The sequence below is a fragment of the Pseudophryne corroboree genome, chromosome 1, assembly GCF_028390025.1.
Source record: "Pseudophryne corroboree isolate aPseCor3 chromosome 1, aPseCor3.hap2, whole genome shotgun sequence".
NCBI lineage: Eukaryota > Metazoa > Chordata > Amphibia > Anura > Myobatrachidae > Pseudophryne > Pseudophryne corroboree.
The window spans coordinates 623,442,865-623,457,845 of NC_086444.1; the positions used below are offsets into that span (position 1 = coordinate 623,442,865).

General features: G+C 47.5%; 1 protein-coding gene across 1 annotated transcript in view; it reads left to right on the top strand.

The window, feature by feature from the left end:
- The first annotated feature begins 6,617 nt into the window (after positions 1-6,617).
- Positions 6,618-14,981, top strand: part of BSG (basigin (Ok blood group)) — an 82,308-nt gene continuing 73,944 nt past the window's right edge. The window contains exon 1 of the mRNA XM_063914477.1: positions 6,618-6,795. Within this exon, the coding sequence (XP_063770547.1) occupies positions 6,723-6,795 (73 nt within the window). The 5' untranslated portion in view covers positions 6,618-6,722. The remainder of the gene's footprint in view (positions 6,796-14,981) is intronic.

Consider the following 14,981-nt stretch of genomic DNA (forward strand, 5'->3'; position numbering starts at 1 on the left):
ACTGATTTAGGATGCGGCAATCCTGCCGCAGAATGAGCTTGCTGAATCGTGTTACAGATCCAGCGCGCAATAGTTTGCTTCGAAGCAGGAGCACCCAGCTTGTTGGGGGCATATAGGATAAACAGCGAGTCAGTTTTCCTGACTCCAGCCGTCCTGGCTACATAGATTTTCAAAGCCCTGACTACATCAACTTGGAGTCCTCCAAGTCCCTAGTAGCCGCAGGCACCACAATAGGTTGGTTCAAATGAAACGCTGATACCACCTTAGGGAGAAATTGGGCACGAGTCCTCAATTCTGCCCTGTCCATATGGAAGATCAGATAAGGGCTTTTACAAGACAAAGCCGCCAATTCTGACACACGCCTAGCCGAAGCTAAGGCCAATAGCATGACCACTTTCCACGTGAGATATTTTAGCTCCACGGTCTTATGTGGCTCAAACCAGTGGGATTTCCGGAAACCCAACACAACGTTAAGATCCCAAGGTGCCACTGGAGGCACAAAAGGGGGCTGAATATGCAGCACTCCCTTAACAAACGTCTGAACTTCAGGCAGTGAAGCCAGTTCTTTTTGAAAGAAAATAGATAGGGCCGAAATCTGGACCTTGATGGATCCTAATTTTAGGCCCATAGTCACTCCTGACTGTAGGAAGTGCAGGAATCGACCCAGCTGGAATTCCTCTGTAGGGGCCTTCCTGGCCTCACACCAAGCAACATATTTTCGCCATATACGGTGATAATGTTGTGCTGTCACGTCTTTCCTAGCCTTTATCAGCGTAGGAATCACTTCATCTGGAATGCCCTTTTCCGTTAGGATCCGGCGTTCAACCGCCATGCCGTCAAACGCAGCCGCGGTAAGTCTTGGAACAGACAGGGCCCCTGCTGTAACAGGTCCTGTCTGAGAGGCAGAGGCCATGGTTCCTCTGAGATCATTTCTTGTAGTTCTGGGTACCAAGTTCTTCTTGGCCAATCCGGAACGATGAGAATAGTTCTTACTCCTCTCTTTCTTACTATCCTCAGCACCTTGGGTATGAGAGGAGGGAACACATAAACGGACTGGTACACCCACGGTGTCACTAGTGCGTCCACAGCTATCGCCTGAGGGTCTCTTGACCTGGCGCGATATTTTTTTAGCTTTTTGTTGAGACGGGACGCCATCATGTCCACCTGTGGCCGTTCCCAACGATTTACAATCAGCTGGAAGACTTCTGGATGAAGTCCCCACTCTCCCGGGTGGAGGTCGTGCCTGCTGAGGAAGTCTGCTTCCCAGTTGTCCACTCCCGGAATGAACACTGCTGACAGTGCTAGCACGTGATTTTCCGCCCCTCGGAGAATCCTTGTGGCTTCTGCCATCGCCATCCTGCTTCTTGTGCCGCCCTGGCGGTTTACATGGGCGACCGCCGTGATGTTGTCTGATTGAATCAGCACTGGTTGGTTTCGAAGCAGGGGCTCTGCTTGACTCAGGGCGTTGTAAATGGCCCTTAGTTCCAGTATATTTATGTGTAGTGAAGTCTCCTGACTTGACCACTGTCCTTGGAAGTTCCTTCCCTGAGTGACTGCCCCCCATCCTCGGAGGCTTGCGTCCGTGGTCACCAGGACCCAGTCCTGTATGCCGAATCTGCGGCCCTCGAGAAGATGAGCACTCTGCAGCCACCACAGCAGAGACACCCTGGCCCTTGGGGACAGGGTGATCAACCGATGCATCTGAAGATGCGATCCGGACCATTTGTCTAACAGATCCCACTGAAAGGTCCTTGCATGGAACCTGCTGAAGGGAATTGCTTCGTAAGAAGCCACCATCTTTCCCAGGATTCGCGTGCAGTGATGCACCGACACCTGTTTTGGTTTCAGGAGGTCCCTGACCAGAGATGACAATTCCTGGGCCTTCTCCACCGGGAGAAACACCTTCTTCTGTTCTGTGTCCAGAATCATGCCCAGGAAGAGCAGACGCATCGCAGGAATCAGCTGCGACTTTGGGATATTCAGCATCCAGCCGTGCTGTTGCAACACTTCCCGAGAAAGTGCTACGCTGACTAACAACTGCTCTCTGGACCTCGCCTTTATAAGGAGATCGTCCAAGTACGGGATAATTATAACTCCCTTCTTCCGAAGGAGTATCATCATTTCGGCCATTACCTTGGTAAATACTCTTGGTGTCGTGGACAGACCAAACGGCAACGTCTGGAATTGGTAATGACAATCCTGTACCACAAACCTGAGGTACTCCTGGTGAGGTGGGTAAACGGGGACATGCAAGTAAGCATCCTTGATGTCCAGCGACACCATAAAATCCCACTCTTCCAGGCTTGCAATAACCGCCCTGAGCGATTCCATTTTGAACTTGAACTTCCTTATATAAGTGTTCAAGGATTTTAAATTCAGAATGGGTCTCACCGAACCGTCTGGTTTCGGTACCACAAACATTGTGGAATAGTAACCCCGTCCCTGTTGAAGGAGGGGAACCTTGATTATCACCTGCTGGAGGTACAGCTTGTGAATTGCCGCCAGTACTACCTCCCTTTCCCTGGGAGCAGCTGGCAAGGCTGATTTGAGGTAACGGCGAGGGGGAGTCGCCTCGAACTCCAGCTTGTATCCCTGAGATACAATTTGTACAGCCCAGAGATCCACTTGTGAGCGAACCCACTGGTTGCTGAAGTTTCGGAGACGCGCCCCCACCGCACCCGGCTCCGCCTGTGGAGCCCCAGCGTCATGCGGTGGACTTAGAGGAAGCGGGGGAGGATTTTTGTTCCTGGGAACTGGCTGCCTGGTGCAGCTTCTTTCCTCTACCCCTGCCTCTGGGCAGAAAGGATGCGCCTCTGATCCGCTTGCCTTTCTGAGGCCGAAAGGACTGTACATGATAATACGGTGCTTTCTTAGGCTGTGAGGGAACCTGAGGTAAAAAAGTTGACTTCCCGGCTGTTGCCGTGGATACGAGGTCCGAGAGACCGTTCCCAAACAATTCCTCACCCTTATAAGGCAAAACCTCCATGTGTCTTTTAGAATCAGCATCACCTGTCCACTGCCGAGTCCATAATACTCTCCTGGCAGAAATGGACATTGCATTAATTCTAGATGCCAGCAGGCAAATGTCCCTCTGTGCATCCCGCATATATAAGACGACGTCTTTTATATGTTCTATGGTTAGCAAAATAGTATCCCTGTCGAGGGAATCAATGTTGTCTGACAGGGTATCAGACCATGCGGCTGCAGCACTACACATCCATGCTGAAGCAATAGCAGGTCTCAGTATAGTACCTGAGTGTGTATACACAGACTTCAGGATAGCTTCCTGCTTTCTATCCGCAGGCTCCTTTAAGGCGGCCGTATCCTGAGACGGCAGTGCCACCTTTTTTGATAAGCGTGTGAGCGCCTTGTCCACCCTAGGGGATGTTTCCCAACGTAACCTGTCCGTTGGCGGGAAAGGGTACGCCATCAGTAACCTCTTAGAAATCACTAGTTTCTTATCGGGGAAACTCCACGCTTCCTCACACAATTCAATTAATTCATCAGATGGGGGTAAAGTCACTGGCTGCTTTTTCTCCCCAAACATAATACCCTTCTTGGTAGTAACCGGGTTAATATCAGAAATGTGCAATACATTTTTCATTGCAGTAATCATGCACCGGATGGCTTTTGTAGACTGTGCATTTGTCTCATCCTCATCTACACTGGAGTCAGACTCTGTGTCGACATCTGTGTCTACCATCTGAGCTAGCAGGCGTTTATGAGCCCCTGACGGCCTCTGAGACGCCTGGGCAGGCGCGGGTTGAGATCCTGGCTGTCCCAAGGCCGCTGCGTCATCGAACCTTTTATGTAAGGAGTTGACACTGTCTGTTAAGACCTTCCACATATCCATCCAATCCGGTGTCGGCCCCGTCGGAGGCGACACCACACTTATCTGCCCTTGCTCCGCCTCCACGTAACCCTCCTCATCAAACATGTCGACACAGCCGTACCGACACACCGCACACACACAGGGAATGCTCTGACTGAGGACAGGACCCCACAAAGTCCTTTGGGGAGACAGAGAGAGAGTATGCCAGCACACACCACAGCGCTATATAACACAGGGATTTACACTATAATGAGTGATTTTTCCCAATAGCTGCTTATTATCTTATCTGCGCCTAAATTTATGTGCCCCCCCTCTCTTTTTTATCCTTCTTGTACAGGATACTTCAGGGGAGAGCCTGGGGAGCATCCTTCCAGCGGAGCTGTGAAGAGAAAATGGCGCTGGTGTGCTGAGGAAGAAGGCCCCGCCCCCTCAGCGGCGGGCTTCTCCCGCGTTTTGTATATCTCAATGGCGGTTTTTTTTTGCACATATACAATTTTCCAGACTGTATTATGTGCATACTGTGCCAAAAGGTATCCTTATTGCTGCCCAGGGCGCCCCCCCCCAGCGCCCTGCACCCTACAGTGACCGGAGTGTGTGGTGTGCAGTGGGAGCAATGGCGCACAGCTGCAGTGCTGTGCGCTACCTTAATGAAGACCGGAGTCTTCTGCCGCCGATTTAATCTCCTTCTCTTCTGTCTTCTGGCTCTGCAAGGGGGACGGCGGCGCGGCTCCGGGAACGGACGATCGAGGTCAGGCCCTGTGTTCGAACCCTCTGGAGCTAATGGTGTCCAGTAGCCTAAGAAGCACAAGCTAGCTGCACGCAGGTAGGTTTGCTTCTCTCCCCTCAGTCCCACGTAGCAGTGAGTCTGTTGCCAGCAGATCTCACTGAAAATAAAAAACCTAACAAATACTTTCTTTCTAGCAAGCTCAGGAGAGCCCACTAGGAGCACCCAGCTCTGGCCGGGCACAGATTCTAACTGAGGTCTGGAGGAGGGGCATAGAGGGAGGAGCCAGTGCACACCAGATAGTACCTAATCTTTCTTTTAGAGTGCCCAGTCTCCTGCGGAGCCCGTCTATTCCCCATGGTCCTTACGGAGTTCCCAGCATCCACTAGGACGTCAGAGAAAAGGGTGCTATTCAATTACCTGAGATAAGATACCGTACCTATGTGTTAACATAGTGAAGACAACCCACAAACAGGCTATTGATCTACGTTAACTGCAGTGGGCTGCTATCGGAGCTATTTGAATAGTCCTGGGTGATCACTTAGACTGTAGTAAATTATTCTGTTTTGTTAATCTTTTGGTAGTTATTTTAGATATTTGTGAATAGATCTTCCTGTTTTGCACAAAACTTTTATACTATTTAATTTTTCATTTTTGTTATGCACCATTCATATATTAAATAATAGTTCTTTCAATTCTGAGTGACTCAATGGCATTAAATATGGATCTCAGAAGCATCACATTTTACTCATAATTCTGAAGGAAAGTTATTATTTTTAATGCCCAAGGGGTATTATTGGAGGAGCAAAGATGAATGCAGTTTATACCACACGCAATTCATTTCAGGTGTCAAATTTGTGGCCCAAGACTAGTTTACCCTTGCAAAACTACAGCTACTTATTCAAAATAGCAATTTATAAAATGGTGTTTGTGCCCACTTTGCCAGTGTATTTCATGCCCAAAACAGCGTTGGGCCAGGCAAAATACAAGTGGGTCATATGTAAGTGACCACCAGAGGCGGATTGGCCATAGGGTTTACAGGGAAGATTCCCGGTGGGCCGACGCACCAGTTTTGTTTGAGGACATGGGGTCCTTTTTATAGATATAATGAATAAGATGCAAAATAATTTGCATATATGAAAATGACTTTGCCACTTAGCCTGTGATTGCAGATGATCTAGTGCAGGGCTGGCCAAACCAGTCCTCGAGATCTACCAACAGTTCACATTTTCCAGACCTCCTAGCTAGTACACAGGTGTAGTCATTACTAATTAAGATGTGCTGCATTCATTCCTAACTGACAATTCTACAGATCTCCAGGAGGCCTGGAAAACATGTACTGTTGGTAGATCTCGAGGACCGGTTTGGCCAGCCCTGATCTAGTGTATGCTCTGTCTGCCTGCTTGGCTGACATATAAGATTGAGTGAATAGTGGTTGGGATACGGTTGGTGTAATAAGCAAGAAAATATATCTTTCTAAAGAATGATATAGTTTCCTAAATTCTAAAGGTGTATCATATAATGTGCTCATAATATTTAATTGTATTTCTTTTTAACTTCCCCCTTGATGCTGGACATGCCCACTATCTGGAAAGTCTTGGGGGGAGGGTGCTGCTGCCATGGCCCATGGCTAGATCTTACACCTCTGGTGCTGCCCATGTGGGGCCACTAGTACATGTTTCCAGGCCGCTTTTTGTTCCCAATCCGTCCCTGGTGACCACTCTCTGTTTACTGTTGATTTCAGGTGTCAAATTTGTGGGCCAAGACTAAATGCAAAACTAAATTTTCTGAATAAGAATCTAGAGCTCGAATAAGAAGCTAACTTCAGAAAACTTCAGAATCGTGCTCTGGTAGACACAAGCACACGCCGCCACCGCGGCGTACAGAGGCAGTGGGCGGCAGTAAGCACAGGGCAGCTGGCACTCGGAACGTGAGAAAATGCCGCTAGTACACTACAGGCGCACGGTATCAATCAGACCTCAGGAGCGGACGGATGGAACGATGAGGATCCCATTCCCGCAGCGCTGGCGGAAGTACATCCCCCGGCCCCGCCCCCGGACGGAGGGTAGCAGGTGACCCGGGGCGGCCCTGGCCTCAGTTGTTGCCAACCGGTGCGTAGAGCAGTCGCTGGTGAGCAGAGCCTGTGTGACCGGTGCAGGCCGCAGAATGACGGGGCTCGGGCTGATTACGGTGCCAGCCGTGCTGCTCCTTCTATGCGGCCGAGGGGCGGAGAGCTCAGGTAAACGACGACACGGAGAGGACACGGGGGTGGGAGGCAGCAGGCCGGGGGCAAGCACACACAAGTCTGGCCCCGGTCGGCGTTAGCGGTGACTGGGGAGAGTAGTACCGGGGGGTGCTGCATCGGTGTTCGGGGCCGCTGTTGGTGCATTAGGAAGGGGACGTAGAGCGGTCTCCCGCAGTGCTGGCTGCGTACAGTGTGTGGTGCGGCCGCTCAGGCCGGTGTCTGTGGTCAGTGGGGGAGATGCACCGAGCCTTCATAAACCCGGTCTATTCATCCTGGCTGCCGTACGTGCTAGCTCAGTGCCGTGTGATGGCCCCGCAGCGCATCTACCGTGCAAATCCAGAGCTGCCTGTTGTGTTTTTTCTTTTTTTAAACCCTAACCTAGTGGCAGTGTAATTATGTCTGGGATTAAGCCGTGCTCCTTTTGGCCTGTTAATAATCCACTTTAGCATGCCTCCCTGCTCTCACATAGCATGTGATGCTCAGAGGTTTCCAATTCAGGGTATTTACAGAAGATTTATGATGTTCTGCATTGGCTATGGTGCACCATTCATTATCAATGTAGCTGACCGTACTCTATGGTATGTTGATACTGTATGTATGTCTAGATGAGACCATGCTGGCATGAAGTACTATAAAATTAACTAAGTGAATTGGGTGAAAGAACCGTTTCATCCAAAAGCCTTCAGGAATTTTAAAGGAATTTACATTAGGGCTTATGTTTAGTAACCACTGTTAGGCGAATTGTAATGTGTTCTTATATAGCGCAGAAAATTCCGTTGCACTTTACAATTGGAAAAGCAATAAAAAGCGGGGTGATAAGTCCGTCATGTGGCCCATACACACGGTGAAATTCGGGCTATGCCCGATTCTCACTATGCGACAGGGGCTATGTCGGCACATAGTCAGTATCACAAGCACACTCAGTATATGCTTGTGATACTGACTATGCACGATTTTGGCTAAGGGGGCATTTACTAAGCAGTGATCAGAGCGGAGAAGTGAGCCAGTGGAGAAGTTGACCCATCAACCAATCAGCAGCTCCGTATAGTTTTATAGTATGCAAATTACAGATGTTACTTCAGTGCTGATTGTTTGTACTGGCTGATTCAGTACTTCTCCACTGGCTCACTCCTCCGCTCTTATCACTGCTTAGTAAATGCCCCCCTAAGTGTCAGTTTTGACTATCTCTTGTATAGAGAGGCTGTGCAGCCAAGTCAATTTTGACTATCTATTCTTGTGATGCCGACTTCGAATCGGGATCGCGAGGTGACTTTGACCTTGCGATCTGCACTAACTTTTCTTACGATTTTGACTATATAGTCAAAATTGTAAGAAAAAAATCTCACCGTGTACACACACCAATAGAGGTAGGAAGGCCCTGTTAGAAAATGTACAATCTGTAGGGCATTTACTAATTAGCACCTAGGTTTTCTTGATGAAACCAATAAGATTAGGATTTTGTTGAAAGTAACTAAGTAAACTGTAACTAAAATAAAAATATTAAATAGTGAATTGGGTGAAAAACATGAATTTAACTCAATCCAAAATTTGTAAACATCAATTGAGAACATTGCGACCATTGGAATATTGGTAAAGAGCAGTAGACACGGGGAGAGATGTGTGCTGAGTGATCTGTCACAGACCGCTCAGCACACATCTCTCCCCCACTCGGGGGGGGGGGGGGGGGGGGGCTGCTCATTTCACCCAGCAGGTGAAATGAGTGATGTGCTAGGCCAAACTAGCACTGGCGATAGTGACACGCGGGGCTGCACATCGCTGTCGCTGTGGGACATACACATGAGAGATCCATGCTTAAAATGTAAGCAATCTAGTCAGATTGCTTAGATTTTAAGAATGGCTCTCTCCGTGTGTACCCCCCTTTACATTGTGACCATCATGACTTCAGTTTTTAGAGCCCGGACTGCTGCCAGGTACACAGGGTTGGGGGGGGGGGCTGGGGGGCGATGACTTACTTACCAGCAGCTGCTATTGTCTGCAGCCGCTGGGGGTGGGTGATCCTGCCTTGCTGACCGATCACGGCAACACTGGGGCCTGGGTGCAGGGAGGCAGGGGGACCTTCCGCTCCCTCTGACAGCAGCAGTGGAGGGAAGTTTCCCTGCCGCTGCTAACAGTGTATCTGCATGGTCGCAACTGATGCAACCATGCCAGGAGAGTGGTTAAAAAAAAAAGCATTGTGCAGGTAACAATATATCTAGTGTTTATATACAATAGGGGAAATCTGAAAAATTAGAAACGACTTAAGTTTTGTTTTAAACTTTAAATCATGTTAGCTGTAGACATGACTGTTTTTTTTTTTTTTTTTCCCCTCCCAGATTTATTTTTATTAGCTCACTCCTTTCCAGACCAAAAGGATCTGGTGTTAACACGATTTAATAGAGCTTTTTCTATTAATCCAGTTTATGTGGAATTTGATAGTAGTAAGAGTGAGTCTGGGCATGAAAGGGGTAAGACTAGATGTGCCAAGTGGATCTGATATGCCATCAAATTCATTGTGGATGATTCAGTTAAACGCAGTGTGAATAGCGCCTGGAAGGAGGTCCCGGAGCTATTCAATTCAGTGCGCGGTTAGGTCGGAGAATTCTGGTAATCACACCGGGTGTTTAATCAGAAGACTGGGTGTTATCCGACTTAAGTTCCTGTCGCGATGCTGTTTTCACCGCGCTAATGGCAGAAAACAGCATTGTGGCAGTAGTTTAGTCTGTTTTCTGCTCGCACACCAGGAGGAGTGTTAGTTGAAATCTTTTGGTAGGGCTTAGCAGAGCACTGAATGAAATAGCTCTGGGAGCTCCTTCCCAGTGCTCTTCACAACATGTTTAATTGAATCAACCCATATGTTTCTAATGGGTCCTACACACTGGTCGATACCAGTGAAAGATATGAACGATCTCGTTCATTAACGAACCACATATCGTTCAGTGTGTAGGCACCAACAATGCGTGGCCCCGCGCTTGTTCATCGCTGGTGCCGACTCCTTTAAACATGCAAGCCAATATGTACAATCTCGTCCATATTAGCATGCAGTGCTATGGTGACGGGGGGAGTGAAGAAACTTGCTGTATCGGCATTCGGGCAGCTTGGCTGCGGGTCGCTAGGTGTGTAGGGCCCTTAAGAATCAATGCCATAACTTTACATATTTCATTGGTAATGAGCTCTCCATATATGCTGAGAAATTGATACTATCTGGTGGTTCTGTGTGGCCTCTTATATACTGAAGGGCTACAGTCAATCACGCTAACTTTTTAACAACACTTTTCTCATAAATGCCAGCAATACTTATGACAAGCAGTGTTTTATTTAGCAGTGATGTGCAAGGTTTGTTTATCACTAACATAATATGAAGCACTTTACTGAGAGTTGTTAATTAATCACATCCATCCATCCATCCCTACCACACACACACGCTAGGCCTAATTTCTCAAGAAGACCATTAACCTACATGTGGATATTTGTAGGGCGGAGGCAGGATTACCCAGAGGAAATCCACGTGAACATACAAATTCGGCACAGATAGGGCTCTGCTTGGAATTGAACCTATGACACAGCACTGCAAGGCAGTAACGAAACCCCAATGCCACCCTGCTTTTTTGTTTTATAACCAGGTCCTTGCTTAATTAAAAATGAGCAATGGCTTATTAATGCTAACTGGCATCTAATGCCTGCTGTAGCATCATTTTCCAGGTTTGAGCAACCTGCTGTTCCAGGGTGAAGCAGTGCTTATGAAGACATGGTAACTTCAATTAAATGTTGGCCCATGAGATCAAGTGAGCTATTACCTCTTTAACTGGATAGCGGTAATGATTTCCAGAGGTGAGCTTAAAGGTCAAAAAAATGCAATAATATATGAAGCGTGAAATTAGTGCTATTTATTTTTACTTTAATGTTCAGTCCTATTTTATTAAGTAAATTGAAATTATTTCGTACACACGAGACGATATTTATGAACGATTTGACCGTTTCCGTTCGATCAGAATGCAAATTGTTTTTATTGTCCAGTGTTTACGCAGTATTCCAATGTGCGCTCCTGCTTCTCGGTGGTTTCTTCTCCTGATCTTTTGAACATGTAGGAAGATGTGTACATATCGTTAACAGCCACTGATAATCTTTTGTAAGATTGCACAGTGTGTGCGCAGTGGGTGTAGTATTGTATGCCGGCGGCTGGCATCCCGAGCACGTGGCGAGCGCAAATGAGCCCCTTGTGGTCTCGCTGCGCTCGCCACGCTGTGGGCACGGTGGCGCGCTTCACGCTATTTATTCTCCCTCCAGGGGGGTCGTGGACCCCCAAGAGGGAGATAGTGTCGGTATGCCGGCTGTCGGGATTCCGGCACCGGTATACTGTGTGCTGGGATCCCGATAGCCGGCAAACTGAAGACAAGGGAAATAGTTGACGACATTGCATCGGTTGGAACTAGCCATCTTTGCTCCTAATTGAATTTACCCCCTATTCCTTGTTCATGTGTGGATGATTGATCGACTGGAGCTGCCGGACAATTCTAATAACTATCCCTTTGTGTCTCAGGCTAGTTTTGGGAAGGGTAAACACTTATCTTGCTGCATATTCTCTTGCCTAGCATTTCAGCACGTTTCATGTTTTGTTTTGTTTTTAAATTACATTGTATAGGAAGGAGGCATTAAGGTAGTACTGGTTACACAAAAAAAAAATAGAGGGATGAAAATTACACAAGCAATAGAAAAGAGCTAATATTTCACATAATGACGTGGTATGTATGGGTGAGCCTAAAATCCAGGACTAATGCCAATAAATGAAAAACAAACAAACCTTAGAAAACCTTACTTGCTGTTCCATGGTCGTAACACTTCTGACCAGGTAAATGAGGGTGGATTAAAGCATAGCTGCACCTTCCAGTTAATGAACAGCTTTCTCTTCTTTCTTTTATAATCTGCTATAAAAATGATCCTGTCTGCCACAGTTTTCAGTATTAAAACATGCCCCCAACCATTGCATCCAGGGTTTAAGCATGCTGGTCAGTGGTCATACCCTAGTCATGGGTGCACCATAGTCCTGGTTGCCGTTTCTAAATATAAAGGTTTCCTGTTTTATTTAGTTTAGTACCATGGAGACTTTAATGTTATCACCGACCAGTTGTGTTTCTCAGCTCTTTTCTCTAAGGATAAAACAGAATAGGTCAGTGGTTTCCATACTTTTTTGAATCACGGCGCCCTAGAGTATCAGACTTTTTTTCACGGCACTCCTAGGCCAAAAATTTCTTACTGAGAAATTTAGAAAGAAATATTACGTTACGGTAAGTAGATTGTGTTTATATGTCATCCTTAGGCTCAGTTGTGTGGTGAAGGACAAGATTTGCTTCTGTTTGGCCACATATATTATGACTGGCAGCCACCAGCACCTGTTTGCCTATTATATTGACCATGAATAATTTGAATTGGTCCTGGACCACCAACCCAGGGCACCCCTGCAAGTGTCCCGAGGCACCCCAGGGAGCCACAGCACACAGTTTGGGAACCACTGGAATAGGTAATTCAAACTGTGCTCATAAATAAAGTGGCAGCCTGTGCAAGTCAGAAAGAGCCTTCACCAAGACCCCAAATACAAAAGTGACCACACGTGGCGCTACCATAAATAACAGAGTACAGAGAAATCAAGGCTTTCTTCCAGTAATTTAACAACGAATAGAAGTAATATTCTCTTTTACAGAATATGACAATATAAGTAGGTTAAAATAGTGCTCAGATGGCATAAGATCCAGATCCACATGTGTATGTCAGTAGGCTGGAAACTTAGAAGGATAACTACATAGTGCAGCACCGCTTCATATGTTAAACATTTTTTAATAAGACAAATGCACACTCACATAAACAACATATTAAAAGCATATATCACCCATAGGATGTAAAGTAGAGCTGGCAGTCCAATTGATAGCAGAGCTAGCGTTCCCACGTCTCTGAAACGGAGTCCAGCAGGTCAGTACCTTAAGCTTTAGCGCGCTTTCGGTCAAACGACATTCCTCTAAGGACCATGTGACTTTGACCTAAATTACCACAATGTAATGGTCTTCCCATCTTTCAGCCTATAAAGCATGTGAGCGCTTTTATTTGCAGCTTTTTTATTTGTTAGGCTTTTGCAGGGTATACATGCTTTATCAGTAATTCAGTCAGTGTAACTAATTTTACAGTACAGGTTACAGTTCCCAATTGTAGCCCATGTGGATCGTTAGGTATGAAAGTTAAAAAAATGTGAATCTCATGTCGACCTACTTACTGTCAACCTATAGTGGTCGACCTAGACCGTGTCGGCCTAAGTGTGGTCGACCAGCCAGGAGATATGTCAAGGTTACAATGGCAGCCAAGCCAGGCCCCTGTGTACAACGTGATGACCTAATCTCTATCAGCAGGTATCTTTAGTCCAGGGGTGGGGAACCTTTTTTCTACCGAGGGCCATTTGGATATTTATAAAATCCTTCGGGGGCCATACAAAAATTCTCAACTTAAAAAATTACCCTGCCCCCCAGTAGGTCTGCCCCTTAGAGGTACTGTGTGTGCGCGCCGGAGGCGTGCACGCGCCCAAAAAATGGGTGTGGCCAGTTAAAATGGGACGTGATACACATATGCCCCCAATAGTGCAGTGCCAGATCCACAATTGCCCCCACAGTGCCAGGTATACAAATGCCCCTCCCCTCACAGTGCCAGGTATACAAATGCCCCTCCCCTCACAGTGCCAGGTATACAGATGCCCCTCACAGTGCCAGGTATACAGATGCCCCTCACAGTGCCAGGTATACAGATGCCCCTCACAGTGCCAGGTATACAGATGCCCTCCCCTCCGTGCTGCTTACCGTGGGACACGGAGGAGAGCGCGGCTGTCGGGTGAAAGCGGCGGCGTGTAGTACTTCAAAACAGCCGCCGGTTCGAGAGCCAATCAGAGCTCGCGGATCGGCAGCCGCAGCTCCTGATTGGCTGCCGGTCCGCGAGCTCTGATTGGCTCACGGACCGGCGGCTGGTTTGAAGTACTACACGCTGCCGCTCTCACCCGACAGCCGCGCTCTCCTCCCTGTTCAACTTCTGACAGCTGAGACACGCTGCCGCCGGACTGAGCGGCAGCGTCTCACTGACACAAGCTGGTGGGCCGGACCAAACTGCTTCGCGGGCCGTATACGGCCCGCGGGCCGGAGGTTCCCCACCCCTGCTTTAGTCTATAAATTGACCTGTAGAGGCTGAATAGCCTTTACTTTGCATTCATTTAAAGGTGCACGCACGCACATTTTTACCCTCCTCGGCGATATGGTTTACAATATCATCCCGTGTGTATGCTATGAGCAATGCCTGACCCACTGTGTTGGCCGTACATGCAGCTCAACCTGACGGTATCATCAGAAGTGGCATGTTCGGGCCGGCCGAGGCATTACGACACTGTGTGATATTGCTTGCGGTATCGCACGATGTGTATGTGCTATGTTGGCGGAGGAACGCTGTGCGGTATCTCTCATGGAGCGTATCGCAGTGCTTATCACCATGAGCATTCACAGCAGCATTTATAAATGTTACCAATTGCTAAAATGTTAGTTCCAAGGGAACTACTATCCAAGGACTGCAAAGTACATAGGGACAGGTTCAGCGTTGGGCGCTAAAGTTAATAACAATGGAAAGGGTAACTGCACCTGAACATACCATATTGCAATGCAAGGGGTGCAAATATATTTATTTTTTGCAAGGTAAACGTCTGCGTTTGCTTATAGCCCAGAAATGCTGGCAAGCTCTATACTTACACTGTAATTTAGATTTTAGTTTGGGCAAGCACCTCCCGAATCCAGATCTCTGCACATCTAAGGCTATGTACACACTAGGACGATGTGACGTCGCTAGCGACAGGACTCTGTCAGCAAGTGCATACATATTTGCTGATGTTTGGAGCAACAGGGGCAGCTATGCTGCATTGTACAGCGTGGCCCTCATTAGCGTCATCGCCTGTGGTCCGACAGGTGATGCTGCATACATCCTGCAGGAATGCGCATCGTACACAATATAGTGCTTACACACTAGATGGGAACAATATTACATACGATATTGCCTAGTGTGTATGCACCATTACTTTTCATTTCTCCCACCTCCCATAGTATGTCATGCTGTAAGTGTATATGATGGGCTTTAGTAAATCTGTAAAATGACCTACTTTTTCAATGAGA